Here is a 19,583-nt window from a genome sequence, read left to right as displayed (position 1 = left end):
TACCATTTTTACCATCATCACTCCAATCTCCCTGCCCTTATTATAGGTCTGAATAATTGGGTCACCCGTAGGAATGAGGAATCCAAGGCTGGCCAAGGCACAGCAAGATAAAGCAGAGCAAGGCTGGTCAGGATAGGACTGGTTTCCGGGCCCTTGTGGACCACGAACTAACAGGAGCTGGTCTGCAGGTTGCTCTCAGTAAGCAGTGACGTTATAGATGAGGGGTCATAGACACTGTCAAATTCTTCATCTGAACTCAGTCCTTCATGTTTGAGCGTTGTCTCAGCAGCTGAGCGAGATGCTTTACGCCTGAGTCCAAGAGAGAGAGAGGAATATTGGTTAAGGAAGGGCACTAACTCCATGCTAGTAGAAGAATAGAGACAGCCACCAGCCACCCTTTTCATGCTAAGTAAACTCCAATTCTTCTAAGATCTAAAGCTACTTATACAATTCCCTACAAATCAGAGATTTGGGATGATAGGATATAGAGAATGGCTGAGATTCTAAGAGTAATCATGCTGACTTCTAGACAGGAATAAATGTCTATCTGCAAAGTCCCTTCTTATCCAGTTAGAAGAGTCTACTCCCTTTCTGCACAAGGGCAGCCATACCAGGAGTCCTTTTCTAGGCTTTTGATCCGAGCCTGGAGCTGTTCATTGACTTCGTGTTGCTCCTCCAGCTCACGCTGGGCCTTCTTCCGCAGGCTATCCAGCCGCTCAATTTCCTCTTCGGCTTCATCCACCTGCCGCTTCAAAGCCTTTACCCGCAGGCTTAGCTGGGCAGGACACCAAGTCCACACATTAGAAAAGTACCTGATGCCATGGCCTGGGACCCTCCCCTTGAAACAATCTTGACAAAGGATTATTATCCCTGGAAAAATAACATGGTCAAGTTCCCTAACCTCTCTGTTCCTCAGTGGAATCCTCATGTCGAAAACTTGACAATCAATGACAATAACCTCATAGGGTTGTCCTGAGGATTAAATGAATCCATACACTAGCATGTCAAAAGCTCATTCAATGTACGTGCTTACTGTGACTAATGAGGTCTAATTCTGTCCCAGGGTGGTACAGTCAGTGTGCTTGGCTGCTAACCAAAAGGTTGAAGTCTACCCAGAGAGCATCAGGAGAAACAGCCTGGTGATCCACCTCCAAATAATCAGCCAATGAGAGCTACATAAAACACAGTTCTACTCTGACACATAAAGGGTGTCTTAAGTTGGAATTGACTCAACAGTCAAATTCATAATAATAAAGTCCAATCTTAGAGTTGTTCCTTATCTAATCTCTCTTATACTGAAAAAAAAAAAAAGTCTAAGTTAAGTTTAGGAAATGTGGAAGATGGCGGCTTCCCTTTCCTTTAAGCAACTACATAACATTTACTTGCCACATGGTTGCTTGGCCCTGGATGGACATTTTTACCTGGTCTTTCTGGTCATTGACGTGCTGCCGCTCATCATCAATTTGGATAGACAGCTCTTTAACTCTCCGCTCCAGTTTTCGGTTGCTGGACTGCAGAACCGACTTCTCCCTAAGCGCAGGGAAATTCTATGGTTAACGCCATTTCTAAGAGAACTCTCCCCTGGTCACCTACTACTGCCTCTAGGGATTCCCTCAGTCCTGAGCCCCACCATTAGACTAGGGAAGCACTAGGGTAGATCAAAGAACTGGGGAGATAGAGGTGGTTGCAATTTTAGAATTTCTGCAACTCTCTCTCTGCTTTCTTAGCAAAAAAAAAGGCTTCTCTAGAGATCAAGCCAGATTGGTCAGGTCTGAGTAGAAAGTGGAGGAAACTCCAAAGAAGAAGCACATAGAGGGAGGGAGGAGAAAGAAAAGGACAAGCTCATGTCACCTCTCCTCAGCCTGCAGCCGTTCCTGCAACTCCTTGTTGTGGGACTCAAGCTGGGAAAGGCTGGCGTTGGGCTTCTGGAAGCCTTCTGAGCTGGCCAACCGGCTCTTCAAGTCCTTGTTCTGAGAGGGACAAGAACCTCCATGGTTAGCACTCCACTCCCAAGTCCCTTCTGTGGTCATTCTACCCACCTCCTTGGTTCTAACCCTGAAGGCTGCCCATCCCTCTCCATCACCTGTCTCTCCAGGGAGATTTTGTCACACTCCAGGTCCTGTCGAGCAGACCTCTCATGCATGAGTTCTGTCCTCAGCTGGTCCACCTAGTGGGGGCAGGTAAGGGGAACCAGACTTGGGGAAACTAAAGACAAACCAGCAAGCTGAACCTAGTGAAGCAGAGTATCCCAAAAGTTCTCAGGCCAATAGAAATCACAGTCTATCATAATGGATAGACTTATGAACAATGCCTCAGGAGTCCCACCAGAACTAGCATCCCTTCTGAACTTAAGTAGCCTCTACACAGGTCAGAGAATAGCCCAGACCACCAGAGTTCTTTCTTCCTCTTAAATTACTGGCTTCTTTCCACCTGAGAAATCCTGCCAGAAGTAGACAAGAGCCTAAGGTAGAACCATCTATGTACAGATGCTCTATAACCAGAACTGTCCAGATAATGAAAGAGATGGAAGTTGTTTTTGAGAGGGGAAAGAGGTTATAGAATCAGAAACAGATATGGCTTAGGTAATGAATGGGTTACCTGGTCCCGGCCACGATTTACCCGGTCCGTCAGCAGCTCCACAGTGTTTTTCTCTTCATCTAACTCTGCTTCTAGCCGTGAAACTTTTTCCTGCAGCAGAGGGAATGCACTCAGACCAGGACCCATTCAAACCCCAGTCTCCACAGAGTGCTCTCATCTCTACAACCTCTTGATCCTAGTCCCTGCCAAGAGCTAGCATGGAGCTAGTGCCCTCTGCTGGCCAGGTGAGGCATTAAGGGGAAGGAGTGAGGCATGTTCTAATTATTACCCTTTGGCAGGAAGACAAATTCCAGAATTCATTTCTCACTGTCAGAGTTCTGTTTCCCAAAAGGGAAAACGGAAGCCCAAATGCCTGGGCCAATGCTGAGGTGGAGAGGGTCAGAAACTGTGGCACCAGAGCATAGAGAGGGGAGCAAACACTCAAATCAGGCCGTACCATGTCAAGGTTAAAAGTATGGACTCTGGAGCCAGATGGCCTGGGTCTGAAATTCAGATCCCCCACTTGCTAGCAGTGTGACCATGGACAAATTACTTAACCTCTCTGTGCCTCAGTTTTCCTCATCTCCCAGGTCTATTCTGAGAATTGAGTACGACAGTGCTTGGCACATTGCTGCCACTGCCACTGTTGTTACTATTATATGGCCTCGTACAGCCAAATGAACAACAGCTCAGTCTAAAGGGGAGCCAACCACACCTCTCAGTCCCAGCCTACCGTGGCCACACAGAGAGCACAGGACTATGAGCTCAGCATTACCGTATTCTTTCAATTTTACAAAAGAAGTCAGAAATTGTTTTTTGTTTGTTTTTTTCAATGTAGAATCTATACATTTCTAAATATTGGGAATGGATTCATATTGTCTTATAAAACACAACCCAACAACTGTGCGCTACTAGTTTTCCATGTGAAAAAGGACGCCCGGTGGTAGTACAGAAAGAGGGGCCTTAGTGGTGTAGTGGTTAAAGCACTTGTCTGCTAACTAGAAGGTCGAAGTTCAAACCCATCAGCCATTTCCAGGTAGAAGGATGCAGCACTCAGTTTCTATAGATTTACAGCCTTGGGAATCTAAGTTGTTGTTGTGAAGTGCCATCAAGTCAGTTCCGACCCATAGCAACCCTGTATAGGATTTCTGAAGAGAAGCTGGTGAGCTTGAACCACCGACCTTGTAGTTCAAATGATTTTTTTAGTCTGGTGCATTAACCCACAGCGCCACACCTATAGGGGAGTTCTATTCTGTCCTATAAGGTCGCTATGAGTCCAAATCAACTCGATGGCAATGGGTTTTTTTATATAGAAAGAGGCTTGGCATGTCCTGATTTCTTTACCCCCAGAGGTCCTACCTGTGCCAGGACCCAGACCTTCTTCCTCCTGACCCAACTCAGCTCACTCGTCACCATTCTTACCTCGAGGCCCTTCAGTTGCCGGGTCCTATCATCCTGGGAACGCTTTTTATTTTCTGCCTCTTGTTCCAGCCCCTGCAGCCGCTGGGCCAGCAGTTCCTTGTCCAGCTGGGCAGTGTCCCGCTCAGCCTGGGATGCCTGCAGGGCCTGCCGCAGCCTCTGGGTCTGAACAAATGGAACAAAGCAACAGTGCAGTGGAGTGAGGAGGAGAGAGATAAGGGGTGGCCGTGGACTTCCCCTGCATGGAGAAGTAGCTTATCCCTGACATTCTTTAGAATTGCCAAGACAGAGATAACAAAAAAGCAGACCAACTTTTAGTTTTAAAATTCCTCTGTGAACATTGGGATCACTTGGGAAGTTTTAAAAACGACTGATCCTGAGCCCCAAACAAAGAGAACAAAGAGACTATGATTTGAATGGTATTGGATGCAGTTTGGCCACTGGGATCTTAAATACCTTCCCAGGTAGATGACTCGAATGTGCAGCAGAGTTTGAGACTCACCGATGATGCATCCCCTATTTTTTTGTATGCAGAGTGGACTACTCCCCCACCATTCCCTACTTTAGTATGTCACTGCAAGCAGTTAGACCTAAACTTGGGCCCCAGGACAGACACCCTGGCCCTAGATTCAGCTAAGAGGCAATGAATGACCTCTTCAAACCACGGACATTAGGATAGTTCCCAACCTCCTGCCACTCAGGAGTGACTCTTGAGCTCCTACCTCATCCTGAAGCTGGCTCAGGCCCCCAGAGGTCTTCTCAACCTCACTGGCCCAGTCCTTGGCCTGGCGCTGGGCATCTGCCACCTCCCGCCGAGCCTTTTCCTTGTAATCCTCTAGTTGGGCCTGGAGCTGCCGCAGGGCTTGCTTAGAGTCGCCCCCTATCTGCTCCAGCTGAAATGCACAGACATGAGTTCTCAGAAATGCACTCTTTAAAAGATGTCTCCGTCCCTGCTAAGAGTACCAGCTTTAAGACTCTCCCTGAACCCCATTCTGCTCCTTCCTGGGCCTGGAAGGTGTGGCGCTGTAGGATCAGAACTGGACTGTGAGCCACAAGGTCAGCAGTTCAAACCCCACAGCTGCTCCTGAGGAATTCTATACAGGGTGAGTCAGAACAAATTTGATGACACTTAACAACAAGATTATATAGACTGCCTGGGTTCAAATACTGCCTCTACCACAGGCAAGCAACTTACCCTTTTTGAGTCTCAGCTCTTCATCTGTAAAATGGCTATTAATACTATCACAAGGTATTGTTGTAAGAATTACTGAGTTAATGAAATTACATAAAGGACTTACCCCAGTGCCTGACACAAAATAAACCTTAAATGATTATATTTCAGCACACTTGAGATGCCAATTATTTAAAAATACACCACCCTTAGACAACTATGCCAACTGAACTATGACATTCCATAAACCATGTGGCATAACCCGATTTCAGAGATAAAATACAATGTGCATTTTAGAATTAATGAAACACGTCTGCTTATTGTTTCATAAAGTAAAAAGACTTTTCTTTTTTACTTTTCATAAAGTAAAAAGACCCCCATGCAACTTATTTCCCTTGTTTCCTTCCCCTTCTCCAAAGACAAAATTCTATTAATGGAGAGTCATATGTTTATGGCTTATAGACTTCAAAGTGATAAATATCCCTCCCAGGAGGAATTCTCTAAGGAGCAAGTCCATAAAGGATGGGGGAAGGGCATAAATAAGGAAGAGACGTAGGAAGGATGCCACTCTCTGAGGATTTGGCTGTGGGAACCCCAGCAATGAAAGTGAGAAAGCAAACACTCCACACTTCCGAATTCCCCTGCCCACGCACTGCCAGTTAAGCTTCTGTATAAGTTGAGCCTCTTGCTGAGTGCTGTGTACCCCACCTCCTTGTTTAGTCTGTCCACGGTCCTGTCCAGCAGATGTTTCTGTTCTTCCAGCTCAGCCTTGCCACGCCGGAGTGCCTCACGCTGCTTGCTCTCCTCCTCTAGAGCCCGGTTCAGTGCCTGCCGCTCTTGCCCCAGGCGGGCCAGCCCCCGCTGAGCCTCCTCCAGCCGGGCCTCCAGAGCTCGCTTGGCTGCTGCTAGGCTCCCTTCCTCTTCCTGAGCTGTGTTCAGGGTCTCTTCTAGCTTCTGCTTCTCTGCCTGAGAGGGAAGAAGTGGGGGAGAGGGGTCAGACTAGAAGGAGACAAAGCTTGGGTTCAAGAATCAGGAGGGAGGGAGTCATCCCTGGGTGATACAAACAGGTAAGGTGTTTGGTTGCTAACTGGAAGACTGGCATTTCAGATTTATCTGTTATTGTTAAGTGCCTTAGAGTCGGTTCTGACTCACAGTGATCCTGTACAGGGTTTCTGAGGAGCGGCTGATGAGCTTGAACTGCTAACCTTGCGGTTCAAACCAACCTTGCAGCCCAGAGCATTAACCCACAGTGCCACATCAGGACTCAAGACTTTAAGAAAGCCTTGATCATCTACTTTAGAAAAAAAGCAACCTTTGAAAACCCTGAAAAACAGTTTTATTCTAACACTCATGGGATGGTCATAAGTCAATTGATTTAGACAGTAACTGGTTAACCTAGGTAAAAGGAAGGCCGGAGAGGTATGAACAGTAAAAGCAGACTCAAAGGAACCAGTAAATAAATCAAGACCCAGAGTGCAAGCAAAGTGTAGGCGAATGCCAGTACAAAGGCTGAAACATTCACACCCAAGTATACTCTGGGAAATAAATCCAAGGAAAAAACCCAGGGCTTGGGGTTTAGGGAGGCAAAAGAGAGCACGCTAAGGATAACATAGACAGTGGAGAGGAATTTAGCCAGCAGAAGCCAATAATGTGGCCAGAAGCACTGACCTCCAGCCGCTGCACCTTGTCTCGAAGTCGCGCCTCCACCCCTTCCCTGCCCTCCGCCAAGCCTCGTGTCTCCTTCAGCTGCTGCTCCAGACCCAGGATGCGCCGACGGAATTCGTCATTTTCCTCCTGGGTCTCCCGAAGCGTTGTTTCCACTGCTGTCCGACGCTGCCCCAGCACTGATGCCTCTGCCTCTGCTGCCATCTTAGCCTGCGGATGGGTCAGAAAGCAGCGGCTCAGACCCTAGGGGCCAGGGTCATTACTTCTCCCAGGAAAATCCTCCCAAAGAGCACCCACCGGAATAAGAGTTTAAAGAGGGTGTTAGCACCAATCAGAGGCCTCCCTAAGAATCCCACTCCTACAGACACACAGTGTGTACTACCAGGTACAGCTGTCTCCCCGCTGCCAAATACTGGCTGGTTTTCACCACACACTTAGGACCACAGATCTAGTTGATACATACCCATGATAGGTCATTTCCACGCCCTCTGGGCTCTTCAGCCCTCCAGACCCCTCAGCCTCCACCTCCAAAACCCCATGCCCACTCCCCTTGCCTTGGAAGCCTCTTCACAGTCCTGTTTCAGCTGCTGGAGGGTCTTCTGTAGCTGTAGGTTCTGCTGTTCCAGTTCCCGGCCCTGGTCAGCCTCGACCCTCAGAACTCCCAGCTGTTTTTCCAACTCCCGTTCGCGGTGTCGCCCAGCCATCTCCTGGCTCTGCCGCTCTGTTTGCAGCTTCTGCAACTCCTCCTGTGTCTGGCGCAGCTCCTGGAATGGAAGGGTAATAATGACCGGGCAAAGACAGCCAGGATCGGCACTATAGTTCCTCATTTAACCAGCCTGTTGCTGTTAAGTGCCGTCAAGTTGGTTCTGACTCATAGTGACCCTTGTTTAGTGCCTCTGAGGGCGGCTGGTAAGTTTGAATCGCCGACCTTGAGGTTCAAACCGACCTTGCAGTCCAGTTCTTATCCTACAGCACCACATGGCCTGGCTCTGTAAAACCTCAGAAGAACCTCTGGCACCTGCTGCTTAGCTGAATAGATGGATCTCAGGATGAACAATTAAAGAAGCAGCTAGATTTTTGCTAAATCAAAACCAAGCTCAACAACAACAAATACCACATATGGTAGGATTTCATATAGATGATATTTTGGAAAAATCTGTGGATAGGAAAGGCTGGAGGCAGAAAGGGGTTGACTATAGAAAGGCAGGGGCAGGAAGCAGGGGAGTGATGGAATTACTCTGAGTTTTGGTTTTGGTGCTACATATACAATTCTATGTACTTTTTAAAGCCCATAGAACTGTACACTACTAAGAGTGACTTCTCCTGTATGTAGATTTACAGCAGAAGTAGCTGGGACTACCTTGGGACCAAGAGTGCTTAGGCTCAGGACCTTTGCCATCATCCCTGCAATGCCACTAACCCCTAGGTTCAAACCAAGCACCAGCACTGTAACACATACTACACAAGACACAGAAAGGGATATGTGGGGGCCTTTCAAAATCATGTCATCGAACAGGGACCAGAGTAATAGAAAGAATGCAGAATGAATAATATAATTAATCAAAGCAAAGTCAACATGTGACTTTCATCACTGAGTTCAACAGAGGGAGAGAACTCTTGCTGGGAAAGATTCAAGGTCAAGAAGACACCACTGGGCAGATGGGTGGGTAGCACTGGGGGACAGGAAAAGCATTCATCAGCCCAGGTGTTGTTGTTATGGGCCATGGAGTCGATTCCGACTCATAACGACCCTGTACAGGGTTTCTAAGGCTATAAATCTTTACGAGAGCAGAAAGCCTCATCTTTCTCCCGTGGAACAGCAGGTAATTTCGAACTTCTGACCTTGCGGTTCACAGCCAGATTCATAACCACTATGCTACCAGCCCAGGTAGAGGAAGTTAAATGTATGAAAGGAGGCCAAAATGTGGTCTGTGTTGTACATATATGAAAGCTACCATCAGGTATGACTCATCCTTATTAATTTAAAAACTAGAGAAATTTCTCTGGATTATTAAATACCACAATCACATTAATTAAATAAAGCAGTAGGTTTCAATCCTAGCTGGACATTAACACTCAAAACTATGGGATTCAAAACTTCAAAAACTATGGGGATTCAAATTGCTATCATCAGGACTGTGAGGGTTGGAAATGTAAAGTTAGACATTTTGTAACAAAAGGAGGGGAGTGGTTTACTATGCAGTCCAGGAGTGGAGGTCCCTAGAACCATCCAGGGAGAAGAGCCAAGTGCGGGACCCTACCCAGAGAAGCAGTGATGCCAGAGATGGAGGCAGAGACGATGATGTGGAGAGATGGAATGGCTGGGGACTCTAGACCCAGAGAGGGAGAGGGGCTGTGTGCTGATGATTGGGGGGGCAGGCTTGCAGAGTATACCCTTTGGTTGGTTGATGATGCATGGAGGGGATTATAACCATGGCAATGAAATGATGTAAGATAGGATGAATTTAAAGCTAATGTTCTCCCATGTAAACTACCACATAATTCACAATAAAACATTAAAAAAAAAAAAAAGAGTTAAAAACAAAAACTATGGGGATTCAGTAGATGAATCCAGATTTAAAAGAGGACAAATGTGGAACATATTTTCAAATTCTTATAGAAGCCAAACTTACTGGACCCATTGGGACTGAGGGGACCCTCAAATTTGTTTCCCTGAGTTAATTTTTTAAATCTTGAGCCAAAACTATCCCATGAAGTCATCTCTAAAGTAAACAACAATTTAGCTTCAGCTAGTAAAGAATATTTGCCTTGAGCTGTGGGCGCTTTTAAAGCATGTTCCAAATGAGATCAGACTACCAGCAGTAATTCTAAAACACAGAGAAGTTTAGAGGACAGAAAGCCTAAGTTAATGGTGATGAAACAATTTGAGTAGAGATAATGAGAATGGTGACACAATGTAGAGAATGTGACCAAGGTTGTTGAACTGCTGTTGTTATTGCTGTCTGGTGCCAAGTCGGTTCTGACTCACAGCAACCTATGTACAACAGAATGAAACACTACCCTGTCCTGTTAAACTCTACAAGGAGAAAATGTTGAATGGACATGTTTTGTTATGTATATTTTCACACACACAAAAATCATATATTATAGAACCCAAAAATCTGAATATACCTATTAAGTAAAGATACTGAACTGGTAATCAAAAAAACTTTCCACAGAGGAAAGTGTAAGACCGTGTGGATTCAATGGTAATTTCTATCAAATGTTTAAAGAAGAATTAATACCAATCCTTCACAAACTCTTCCAAAAAGTAAAAGAGGAGGAAACACTTCCTCATTCTATGAGTAACATTACCAGTACTACTCTGATACCAGAGCCCGACAAAGACATCACAAGAAAAGGGCATTGCAGACCAATATCACTTATGAATATAAATATAAAAATCCTCAACAAAATACTAGCAAACCAATTCCAACAGCATAGTGAAAGGATTGTACACTATGACCAACTGGGATTTATTCTAGGATACAAGCGTGATTCAACATACAAATCTTAAAGCAATGTACCATATTATTAGAATGAAGAAAAAAGAAAATACACAATCATCTAAATTCATGTAGAAAAACATTAAAACAAAATCCAACACCCCTTCATGATAAAAACACTCAACAAAGTAGGAAAAGAGAATTTCCTCAAACTGATCAAGGGTATCTATGAAAAGCATACCTGGACTCCTGGTGTGATGCTGTAGATCACCAGTGAACTTCTAATCACAACGTAGGCAGTTTAAACCCACCAGCTGCTCCTCGGAAACTCTATACTGGGTCACTATGAGTCGGAACTAACTCAATGGCACTTAATCATAACAATAGCACACTTAATGGTGAAAAACTGAAAGTTTTCCCCACAGTACAGTGTAGTACTGGCATATGGATCAATAGAGTAGAATTGAGAATACTAAAATTAATGCATAATTAATTTCAAACAATGGTGCCAAGTGGGAAAATTATTTCTTGAGTAAACTGTATATACAGATAACTGGATTGCCACATACAAAAGATAAAGCTGGTTGGAAATGTAAACGTAGACATTTTGTAACAAAAGGAAGGGAGTGGTTGATTTTGCAGTCCAAGAGTGGAGGTCCCTGGGACCATTAAGTGCGAAGAGCAGAGTGCAGGACCCTATCCAGAGAAGCAGTGACACCAGGGATGGAAGCAGAGAAGATGACATGGAGAGATGGAGCAGCTGGGAACTCTGGACTCAGGGAGGGAGAGGGGTTGTGTGCTGATGGCCGAGGGGCGGGCTTGCAGGGTGTATCCTTTGGGTGTTTCATGATGCATGGAGGGGATTGTAATGATTACAATGAAACAAAATACAATAGGAAGAATGTAAATCTAATGTTCTCCCATGTAAACATAATTCATAATAAAAACACTACTTAATGCTTTTTAGTTTTTCAGCTTTATCCCAAATGATAAATTAACAGATTGTCTAAAGGAATGTCCAAGTTCACTGTGTCAGCTTCTATATAAAGTTAATAGACCTCAAAGTATTCTGGATATTTATTAACTTGAAAACAAGATAGTAAAAATTTAATTATTTCAAGAGTTTCTTTAATAAAACAGAATTTTAAATTATATTAATGCTTAATTTGGTTAACATTTGTTATGTTTTTCTCCACCAGATATTTTGTCTAACCTCAGGATTTAATTCATCTGGAAAATCATCACTTCAAGCTATGTTGCTTTACCTTGTTTAAAGAGTATTGAGTTTCTGTTTGAGGTGATGAAAATGTTTACAAATAAATGATGGTAAGGGTCACATAATATGATGAATGTAATTAATGGTATGACACTATCAGATAAGCACTGGACTGCTAACCATAAAGTCAGCAGCTCAAATTTACCAGCCACTCTTCAGAAACCCTATACAGATCACTAAGTCGGAACTGACTGGATGGTACTTAGTAACAACAAAAATCAGTACATTTAAAAATTATTAAAACAGCAATTTTTTTGTTACCATAATAAAACCAGAAAAAAGAAATATACATATAATTATTACCTTGATTATAATTAGGCAATCTTATAGGTATAAACCCAAACATCCACTACCATTGAGTCAATTCTGATTCATTCATAGGGTTTTCGCAGCTATATATTTTTGCAAGAACAGAAAGCTTCATCATTCTCCTATGGAGTGGCTGGTAGGTTTGAAACCCCAACCTTGTGGCTAGCAGTCCAGTGCTTATCCCACAGTGCCACCCGAGGTCCTTTCTTATAGACATAGACATGAAAACCAAGTACTGATTAGTTAACTTGCTACTGAGCACCCATGCCAACTAAGAAAAATGTAGATCTTAGAAGGATCCCCAGAAGCCATAAGCATCAGTCTCTACAATTAACGAAATGAAAAAAGCATAATGGTGATGTGGGTTGGGCACTGTGCTGCTAACTGAAAGGTCAGCAGTTCAAACCCACCAGCCGCTCCAAAAGAGAAAGATGAGGCTGTCTGCTCCTCTAAAAATTTAGTCTTGGAAACCCTAGATAAGATCACTATGAGTCAGAATGGTTTTAGATTTTTGTTTTATAATTAATTAAAATACTTTATCTAAATTATCTAAAACTGTTACTTTCTTATTCCTTAATATGCCAAAATACCAGAAGTATAAAAAAAAGTATCTGTATGCTTACCTTTAATTTTATGATCATTTATTATGTATATAATTTGACATTCATGTATGATAAAAACAATTTTCTTTTAATAATAATAATAATAATAATAAAACAAAGAGAGGAAATCTTACCACAAACTTCAAGTGTTAAGGCCCATCACAAAGTCATGCTGACTAGAGAGATAGACACATTAACACTGGAATTTTTTAATTCCCCATGTCCAGACTTTGTACTCTCTAAACAGCCTTCAGATTACCATTTGGCGTCTCATGTAGGTCAGCTGACCATGCCAACACAAGTGTTATGTGACAACACAGCCCATGTGACAACAGTTCTTGTTACTCACTGTAAGTTCATAAAACTGGCATTCTAACTATAAATCATTTCACACATGTTGTTAATGAGTCCTCTCAGTAAGACAGAACACCCTTGCCATGTTACCAAATTAGGGTTCTGAGCCTTCAAAAATGAGCTTGGAGTTTTACAAAATCTACCCAAAGGCTGCTATCCATGAGGTCTCTTGGGAGGCAGCCAGTGGTCTGCTGGCTATACCCCAACCTGGCCACTGAGAACTCTTTTCATTAGAAACTTCTCCACTCAGCAAGAAGATCAGCACTGCTGGATGGAGAGTGTGTGCTGGGAAGAAGACAAAGCTGAGCATGAGCAGGCAGGATGGGGCTGAAAAACCACGCACATCTGAGACAGTAGTGTGGAGATCCCCAAAAAGCAAGGTACAAAAGGGCTTGATTGTTCTTGCTAATCTAGAGTGAACAATTTCACGTGGGCATGAACAAGTTCACTACAGATCAGTACGTAAACACAACTTAAGCCTGAGCATACTTTACTTGCTATAAGCTGATGCATACTATGCTTACCAGTTAATCCACCTCTGGTGAGAAAGTGAGGCAAGTGCTTATATCCCCACCTGGTCTTTCTTTCTTTCCCCCAACTTCTAAGTACCTTCTTGAGTTCCTCTAGCTGGTGAGTATCCCCAGCACCAGCTCGGGCCTGCGTTAACTCCCTCTGCAAGGCCTCTGTCTTCTCCCCAAGCTCCTCTTCCAGCTCCTCCTTCTCCATCCGCAGCTGCAGGAGTCTGAGTCCAGGAAGGTGATATAAAGGGGAAAGGGAAGAAGGTCAAGCCACTTGCCTAGAGGCCAGCACACTGGGCATCAGAAGGGTAGAAGGCAGATGTAGAAAAGAACATCTGAGAAACGAAAGTGGAAGCAGGGGGCATAGGTAGAGATGGAATGTAAGAAGTATCCCTGAGAAAGGGGCAATGTCCTCACTCCTGCTTGGTGGCTCTAAGCTCCTCCTTGTTCTTCTGGAACATGCTCTGCCAATGCCCTGTCTCCTCTGAGCTCTCCTCCAACTCCCTCTGCAGCCCTCGCACCAGCGCTGATATCTTCTGCCTCTCAGCCTCCAATGCTGCATGGTCCTAGGAGGGAAGGAGAGCATTAGGGACAAGGGAGTTCTGAAGGAAGAGCTTACTTTCATACAAGGGGAGCTTAGGTCCAGAAAGCACTGTACTAGTTGCACACCCTGAAGCCCCAGTGGCACCTGGTACAATACTAACAGAAGGCTCTCTCCCCACGTCTCAGTCCACCCCTCTGTCATCTACAGGAAGCCACCCCAGTTAGTTCCGGTGGGGCTTTGGTCACAACCTCATTGTACTTCTGGCCAAAACCTTGCCTTTGCTTTGTAACATTTCCTAGGCAAGGTTTTCAATACCTCTCACATGTGTACTATGCTTATAACAATAAAAATACCAAAAATACAAGGCCTCAAGACCCCAAAAATGCAACCCCTTTCCCTGACAGTGCCTGCTCCTCCCCACCCCTTCTTGTCATATGCCTGGGTTGCATCCTGCATGCTCCGACGAAGCTGTTCTGTGTCTCGCTGATACTGCTGCCGGACATGTTCCACCTCCTGATCACGGGAGGCCACCTCCTCCTTCAGGGCCCCCTTCAGGGCCGTCAACTCCCGCTCCCGCTGCCTGAGCTGTTCTTCTATCCGCTGCTTCCCCTCCAAGACCTCTTCTAGAAGCTCCCGGGTCTCTATCAGGTCCTGGGAATAGTGAAGGTGGAAGCACAGGGTGCCCATATCAAGATCCATCTGTCCATTAATTCATGCATTCATTCAGCAAATATTATTCAGTACCTTTTATATGCTAGGCATGGTACCAGCTACTCTCTGCCCTATAATATGCCTACTTAGAATAAAGGAAACCCATTGTTCTGGACTCCCACCTCCCCCTGCCATTGAGTCTACCTGAAAGCACACTAATGAGTATCTCTAATAAGCCACCAGCTCCCTAGTCTTTGGAGAAAATGTGCCTGAGCAAACATAAGGACACTCCAGGTGAAAGAATGCAGGGGCCAGGGTACCTAAGCCTGCTCCCTACCTTCATCAGCACATCCTTCGCAGGCTCAGAACCCTGGGCCTGTTTCAGCTTGCTCTGAAGTTCCATCACCTGGGTCTGCAGTCCAAGCCGTATTCGTTCACCCTGGTCCAGGAGGAGCTTAGTGTTCTGAAGCCTAATGATTAACAATATATAATATTTACTGAATACTAAGCATCTGAAAAGGTGCTCTGGTAGCATAGTGGTTACGAATCGGGCTGAGGTTACGACCTCAAGGTGGGCAGTTTGAAACTACCAGCTGCTCCATGGGAGAAAGATGAGACTTTCTGCTCCCGTAAAGATTTACAGCCTCGGAAACCCTGTACAGGGTCACTATGAGTCGGAACCAACTCCACGGTACTTAACAACAACAACAATAAGCATCTGAAAGTTTCTAAAACTTTACATATATTCTCATTTAAATCTCTTTGTTACAATCTCGATGAGGTCTTCCTTGCCTACCCTACTTATCCTGCTATATGCCCCTCCATAACCTATCTCTCCTGATCAGCTTTATCCAGCTCTACTTCACCTTTTAAAATGTTACACATTTCCATATATTATATATTTGTAAAGGGTCGCGATGAGTCAGAACTGATTCGATGGCATACCACCACCCTCTCACTGGAAACAAAACTTCTAGAGAGCAGGGTTCTTCATCTGTATGACTCACTGATGTACCCCAGGAACTGAGATCAGTGCCTGCCACACAATATTCACTTCTGAATAAATGAATGAATCCCTCAAAGAATCTTTTGAAGCAGGTACTATTATCATTTTATCTCACAGATAAAGAACATGAGGCAAATGGAACTATAATCATTACATACTAACCTGCCTGAGGAAAGGCGTAAAGAGAAAGGTCCTGTTTTAAAATCATCTCTGCCTCTTCCAGCTTCTAGAGATTTCCCTCTGTCTCTGAGTCGTGGGGACAGGCATCGAACTCCACCCAGCAGTCCCCATGCACCCACAGCTGTACTCACTCCTTGGTGCTCTGCTGGGCCTCCCCCTTTCTCCTCTCCAGCAGCTCCTGCAGCCGGCTACACTCCTCTGCCTTCTCCTCCAGCTGCCGCTCCAGCACCACACGGGATGGCTCAAGCTTCTGCCGCTTCTGGAAAAAACATGGGAGAATATAGAGTGGTAGGGGAGAAAAGTCACTTAGAAGGAGGGATAAAGAGAAAATTTATTAGGACTGCTCATGTGGTACTGTAAGATAAGCACTGGACTGCTAACCACAAGGCCGGCGGTTCAAACCTTCCAGTGGAAACCATATACAAGATCACTACCAGTCAGTACCAACTCAAGGATATTTAACAACAACAGCACTTATTATATTTTTACTATATAAAAAGCTACCAGTGGTTCCGCGGGAGAAAGATGAGGTTTTCTGCTCCTGTAAAGATTTATAGCCTCAGAAACCCTATGCAGGGTCGAAATGGGTCAGAATCGACTCAACAACATTTAACAACAATATGACAAGCAGGCATCCTGGTGTGGCGCTGTGGGTCAATGCATCAGACTGCAAAGCCATTTGAACTGTAAGGTCGGTGGTTCAAGCTCACCAGCTGCTCCTCGGAAACCCTATACAGGGTCACTATGGGTCGGAACTGACTAGATGGCACTTAACAACAACAACAACATATTACAAGTAAGGCGCTCTGGTGGCATTGTGGGTTAATCACTGGGTTGCTAACCATAAGGTCAGTGGGCAGTTCAAATCCACCAGCCACTCTGTGGGAGAAAAATGAGGCTCTCTGCTCCCGTAAAGATTTACAGTCTCAGAAGCCATAAGGAGCAGTTCTAAATTGAGTCACAATCAACTCAATGGTAATAAGGATGTGACAAGTACTGTCCTAGGGACCTTTTGTATGTTATCTGCATTTACTCCTCAGAACAACCCTTGATACTTGTGATCATTTAAATATGTCCACAGAGAAGAACTTGGTACCTGGCTACCATTACTAAATGTTTTGATTAAAGAAGAGAATTTCAAATTCTCATGGAATTCTAACTTTCTGGAACAACTGAGGCTACATGAATCCTTGAAACTATTGATCCTTAAATCTTAAACCAAAAATATACCTTGAAGTTTTTTTTTAAAACCAAACAATAGTAAAGAATATCTGCCTTGCATAGTACTCAAGAACTATTTATTTCACACATGTAGTTACTGAATCCTCACTGCAAGACAGAGCCACTCTTGCCCTATAGACCAAATTATGGAATCAAAGCGACAACAACTCAAAAGATTAGGTAAGAAACCCAGGAGGCAGTGTGTTTGTTTATGTCAGCAGGAGAGGAATAATTCAGAAAAGGAGGAAGACAACAATTATACAACTTGAAGAATGTAATCAGAGTCATGGAATTGTACAAGTAGAAATTGTTATGTATGTTCTGTTGTTTATATTCTCAACAAGAGCAACAAAAATTATGTCCACACATTTTTTGGCATGCGTTTTAAAAGGTGAACCCTAATTCCCCTCCCAAGTATGGGCTAGACTTAAGGACCCTCTTCTAGTAAACAGAAAAAAGGGGAAGTGACATACATGACTTCCAATACTAAGTCATAAAAAGGTGTGGTGGCCCGCTCCTTGCCTTCTCGCTTGGATCACTTGCTCTAGGGGAAAGTAGCTGCCGTGTCATGAAACTCTCGAGTAGTCCTATAAAGCGGTGTGCAGAGCAAGGAACCGAGGCTTCCAACCAACAGCCATTTGAGTACGCCATTCTTCTTGATGGAACCTCATGACAAGTCCTGAGTGAGAACTACCCAGTTAAGCTGCTCCTAGACCTCAGCCACAGGGAGATAATAAATGTTTGCTTTATTTAAGCTCTTAAATTTGGGGGTAATTTGTTATACAATAATAAATAACAAATACAATACTATTATTATTGTCATTTTACATTTAGGGAAACAGATGCTTAGCAAAAACTTGCTCAAGGTCAGTCACACAGCCAACACGTAAGGGTACCAATCTTTGAACCCAGGTAGCTTATCAACTGGGTTCAAACACTACTGCACTGTACTCCTAGGAGACAAGAGAAGTTACAATCTAACACTTACTAAGCCCCAATTACATACAGAGCAATACTGAGGTGGGGGCAGCATGAAATGCATATGTAAATACACTGGAATAAGACGGAATTATTTAAGTCCTTTGCAATCTACTACCTTGAGCAATTTACTTAACCTCTTTGTTCTTCTCAACATAAATTATTCCAGAATGCTTACTTTACAAGGTTGCTTTAATGATTACATACTAGCCAGAACACTACCTACTCCAAAAATGATGTTCAATGAATGACAGCTACCACTGTTGCCATCATAATTGTTAATGTAAGTGGGTATTATTGTCTCGGTTTTTCAGACACAAAGAATTGAAGCAGAATAATTTGAGTAAATAACTTAGGTATTCTGCCTAAAATCCATAAAATAAATGGTACAGCCGAAATAAGAACTTCTAAAGTTAAGGGAATGGAAAGTAGTTGGATGCCTCAGGTGGTCTGCCTTGCTGAGTTTCAGAGTATCTCAGAAGTTCTTGCTAGGCTAGTACACACACTTATCTCTTGTCTCATGGGACACAAGAATGCTTGTTCCATTGCGTCAAGGCACCAGTTCAGTTCATTTCCAAGTCATGGCTATTTCCCTGGGGTCCCTCATCCCCCTCACACCTCTAATCTCTCCTCACCTTCACTTCTTCATCCAGCTTTTGCTGTAGCTCCTCCACTTTTCGGGTGAGGTCCCCCTGCCCTGTCAAAGCCTTAACAGAACCAGGAGAGGCCATCTGCCAGAGACATGGGCAGGAAGATAGTGAGTCACAGCCAGATCCTCCAAGGACTCCAGGTTTGAGCTCTACCCCTTGCTCCCACCCCAAGAAGGCCACTTACCACCAGAGGCTGCATCTGCTCCAGCACCAAACTGACCTTCCTCCTCACAGAGGTTTCACTTTCTGAACTTCTGGAAGATGAAAGAACAGAAGCAAAGGTTAGAAGAGGGAAAAGGTAGCAGAAACAAGGAAGAGGTCAAAAACAGAGGAGGTGGGGAATGAAGCTACAAGGGAAATAGAGGCAAGGTGTGCCTCCCACTGTGGGGTGGCCCTACTCACCCCTCCCTCAGGATGCCATAGATGATGGCCTTTACATGGTCCACAGTGCCTGGTGGGGCTGCCTCCTGCTGGTCTCGGAGAAGGTCTGGGGTGGATTTAAACTGCAGAAATAGAAACCCAAAGGATTAGGATGATTAGGCCAGAGGTGTATACGGGGATTAGATGGAGAAGTGGCAGACAGGAGACGAGGCCCTTCAAATATGATGAAAAAGCCTGAAATCGGGTCAGGTGGCAATCTTGTTGAGGTCTGAGCATTGGGCCAGGAAAGGTCCAGGACAATACCTCTCCGTTATTGTTGCAAACCAGATTTTCCTGGGCAAGCAGATTTCAACCAACTGTTAGCTATGTCACAAGTAATTTGCCACTAATGATAGTTAATGTACTCGAGCTTATAAATGATTTCTTTTACTCTGAGGTAAATGCATTCCCACTTAGCTGCATTCCTGAGTGGGAGACAAAGGTGTGGAGTTTCTGCAAGAGCATCTCCAAGCCCGACTTAAGCAGACCTGGCAAATGTTGGTGACTGAGGCACAGTTAAAAGTTGGAGCAATTCTGGGATACAGGGATTGAGACATGGTTGGAATGGGGAAAAGGGGGGAAATAATGTGAAGATG

The 19,583-nt window shown here is 44.4% G+C and overlaps 1 protein-coding gene across 1 annotated transcript in view; it reads right to left on the bottom strand.

The window, feature by feature from the left end:
- Window positions 1-167: 167 nt before the first annotated feature.
- CGN (cingulin) overlaps window positions 168-19,583 on the bottom strand; it is a 22,085-nt gene continuing 2,669 nt past the window's right edge. Inside the window, exons 2-20 of the mRNA XM_006861422.1 lie at window positions 18,970-19,070; window positions 18,752-18,821; window positions 18,553-18,648; window positions 15,850-15,977; window positions 14,870-15,002; window positions 14,320-14,532; window positions 13,755-13,903; window positions 13,429-13,561; window positions 7,387-7,596; window positions 6,836-7,042; window positions 5,876-6,133; window positions 4,719-4,889; window positions 4,000-4,161; window positions 2,599-2,688; window positions 2,084-2,167; window positions 1,852-1,970; window positions 1,422-1,530; window positions 612-775; window positions 168-309 (exon numbers count right to left, since the gene is read on the bottom strand). Coding sequence (XP_006861484.1) covers window positions 168-309; window positions 612-775; window positions 1,422-1,530; window positions 1,852-1,970; window positions 2,084-2,167; window positions 2,599-2,688; window positions 4,000-4,161; window positions 4,719-4,889; window positions 5,876-6,133; window positions 6,836-7,042; window positions 7,387-7,596; window positions 13,429-13,561; window positions 13,755-13,903; window positions 14,320-14,532; window positions 14,870-15,002; window positions 15,850-15,977; window positions 18,553-18,648; window positions 18,752-18,821; window positions 18,970-19,070 — 2,739 coding nt within the window. The remainder of the gene's footprint in view (window positions 310-611; window positions 776-1,421; window positions 1,531-1,851; window positions 1,971-2,083; window positions 2,168-2,598; window positions 2,689-3,999; window positions 4,162-4,718; window positions 4,890-5,875; window positions 6,134-6,835; window positions 7,043-7,386; window positions 7,597-13,428; window positions 13,562-13,754; window positions 13,904-14,319; window positions 14,533-14,869; window positions 15,003-15,849; window positions 15,978-18,552; window positions 18,649-18,751; window positions 18,822-18,969; window positions 19,071-19,583) is intronic.

This window comes from Chrysochloris asiatica, unplaced genomic scaffold, assembly GCF_000296735.1.
Source record: "Chrysochloris asiatica unplaced genomic scaffold, ChrAsi1.0 scaffold00042, whole genome shotgun sequence".
Lineage (NCBI taxonomy): Eukaryota > Metazoa > Chordata > Mammalia > Afrosoricida > Chrysochloridae > Chrysochloris > Chrysochloris asiatica.
Note: the sequence above shows the minus strand (reverse complement) of the source record. Positions and strands in the feature narration are given on the sequence as shown.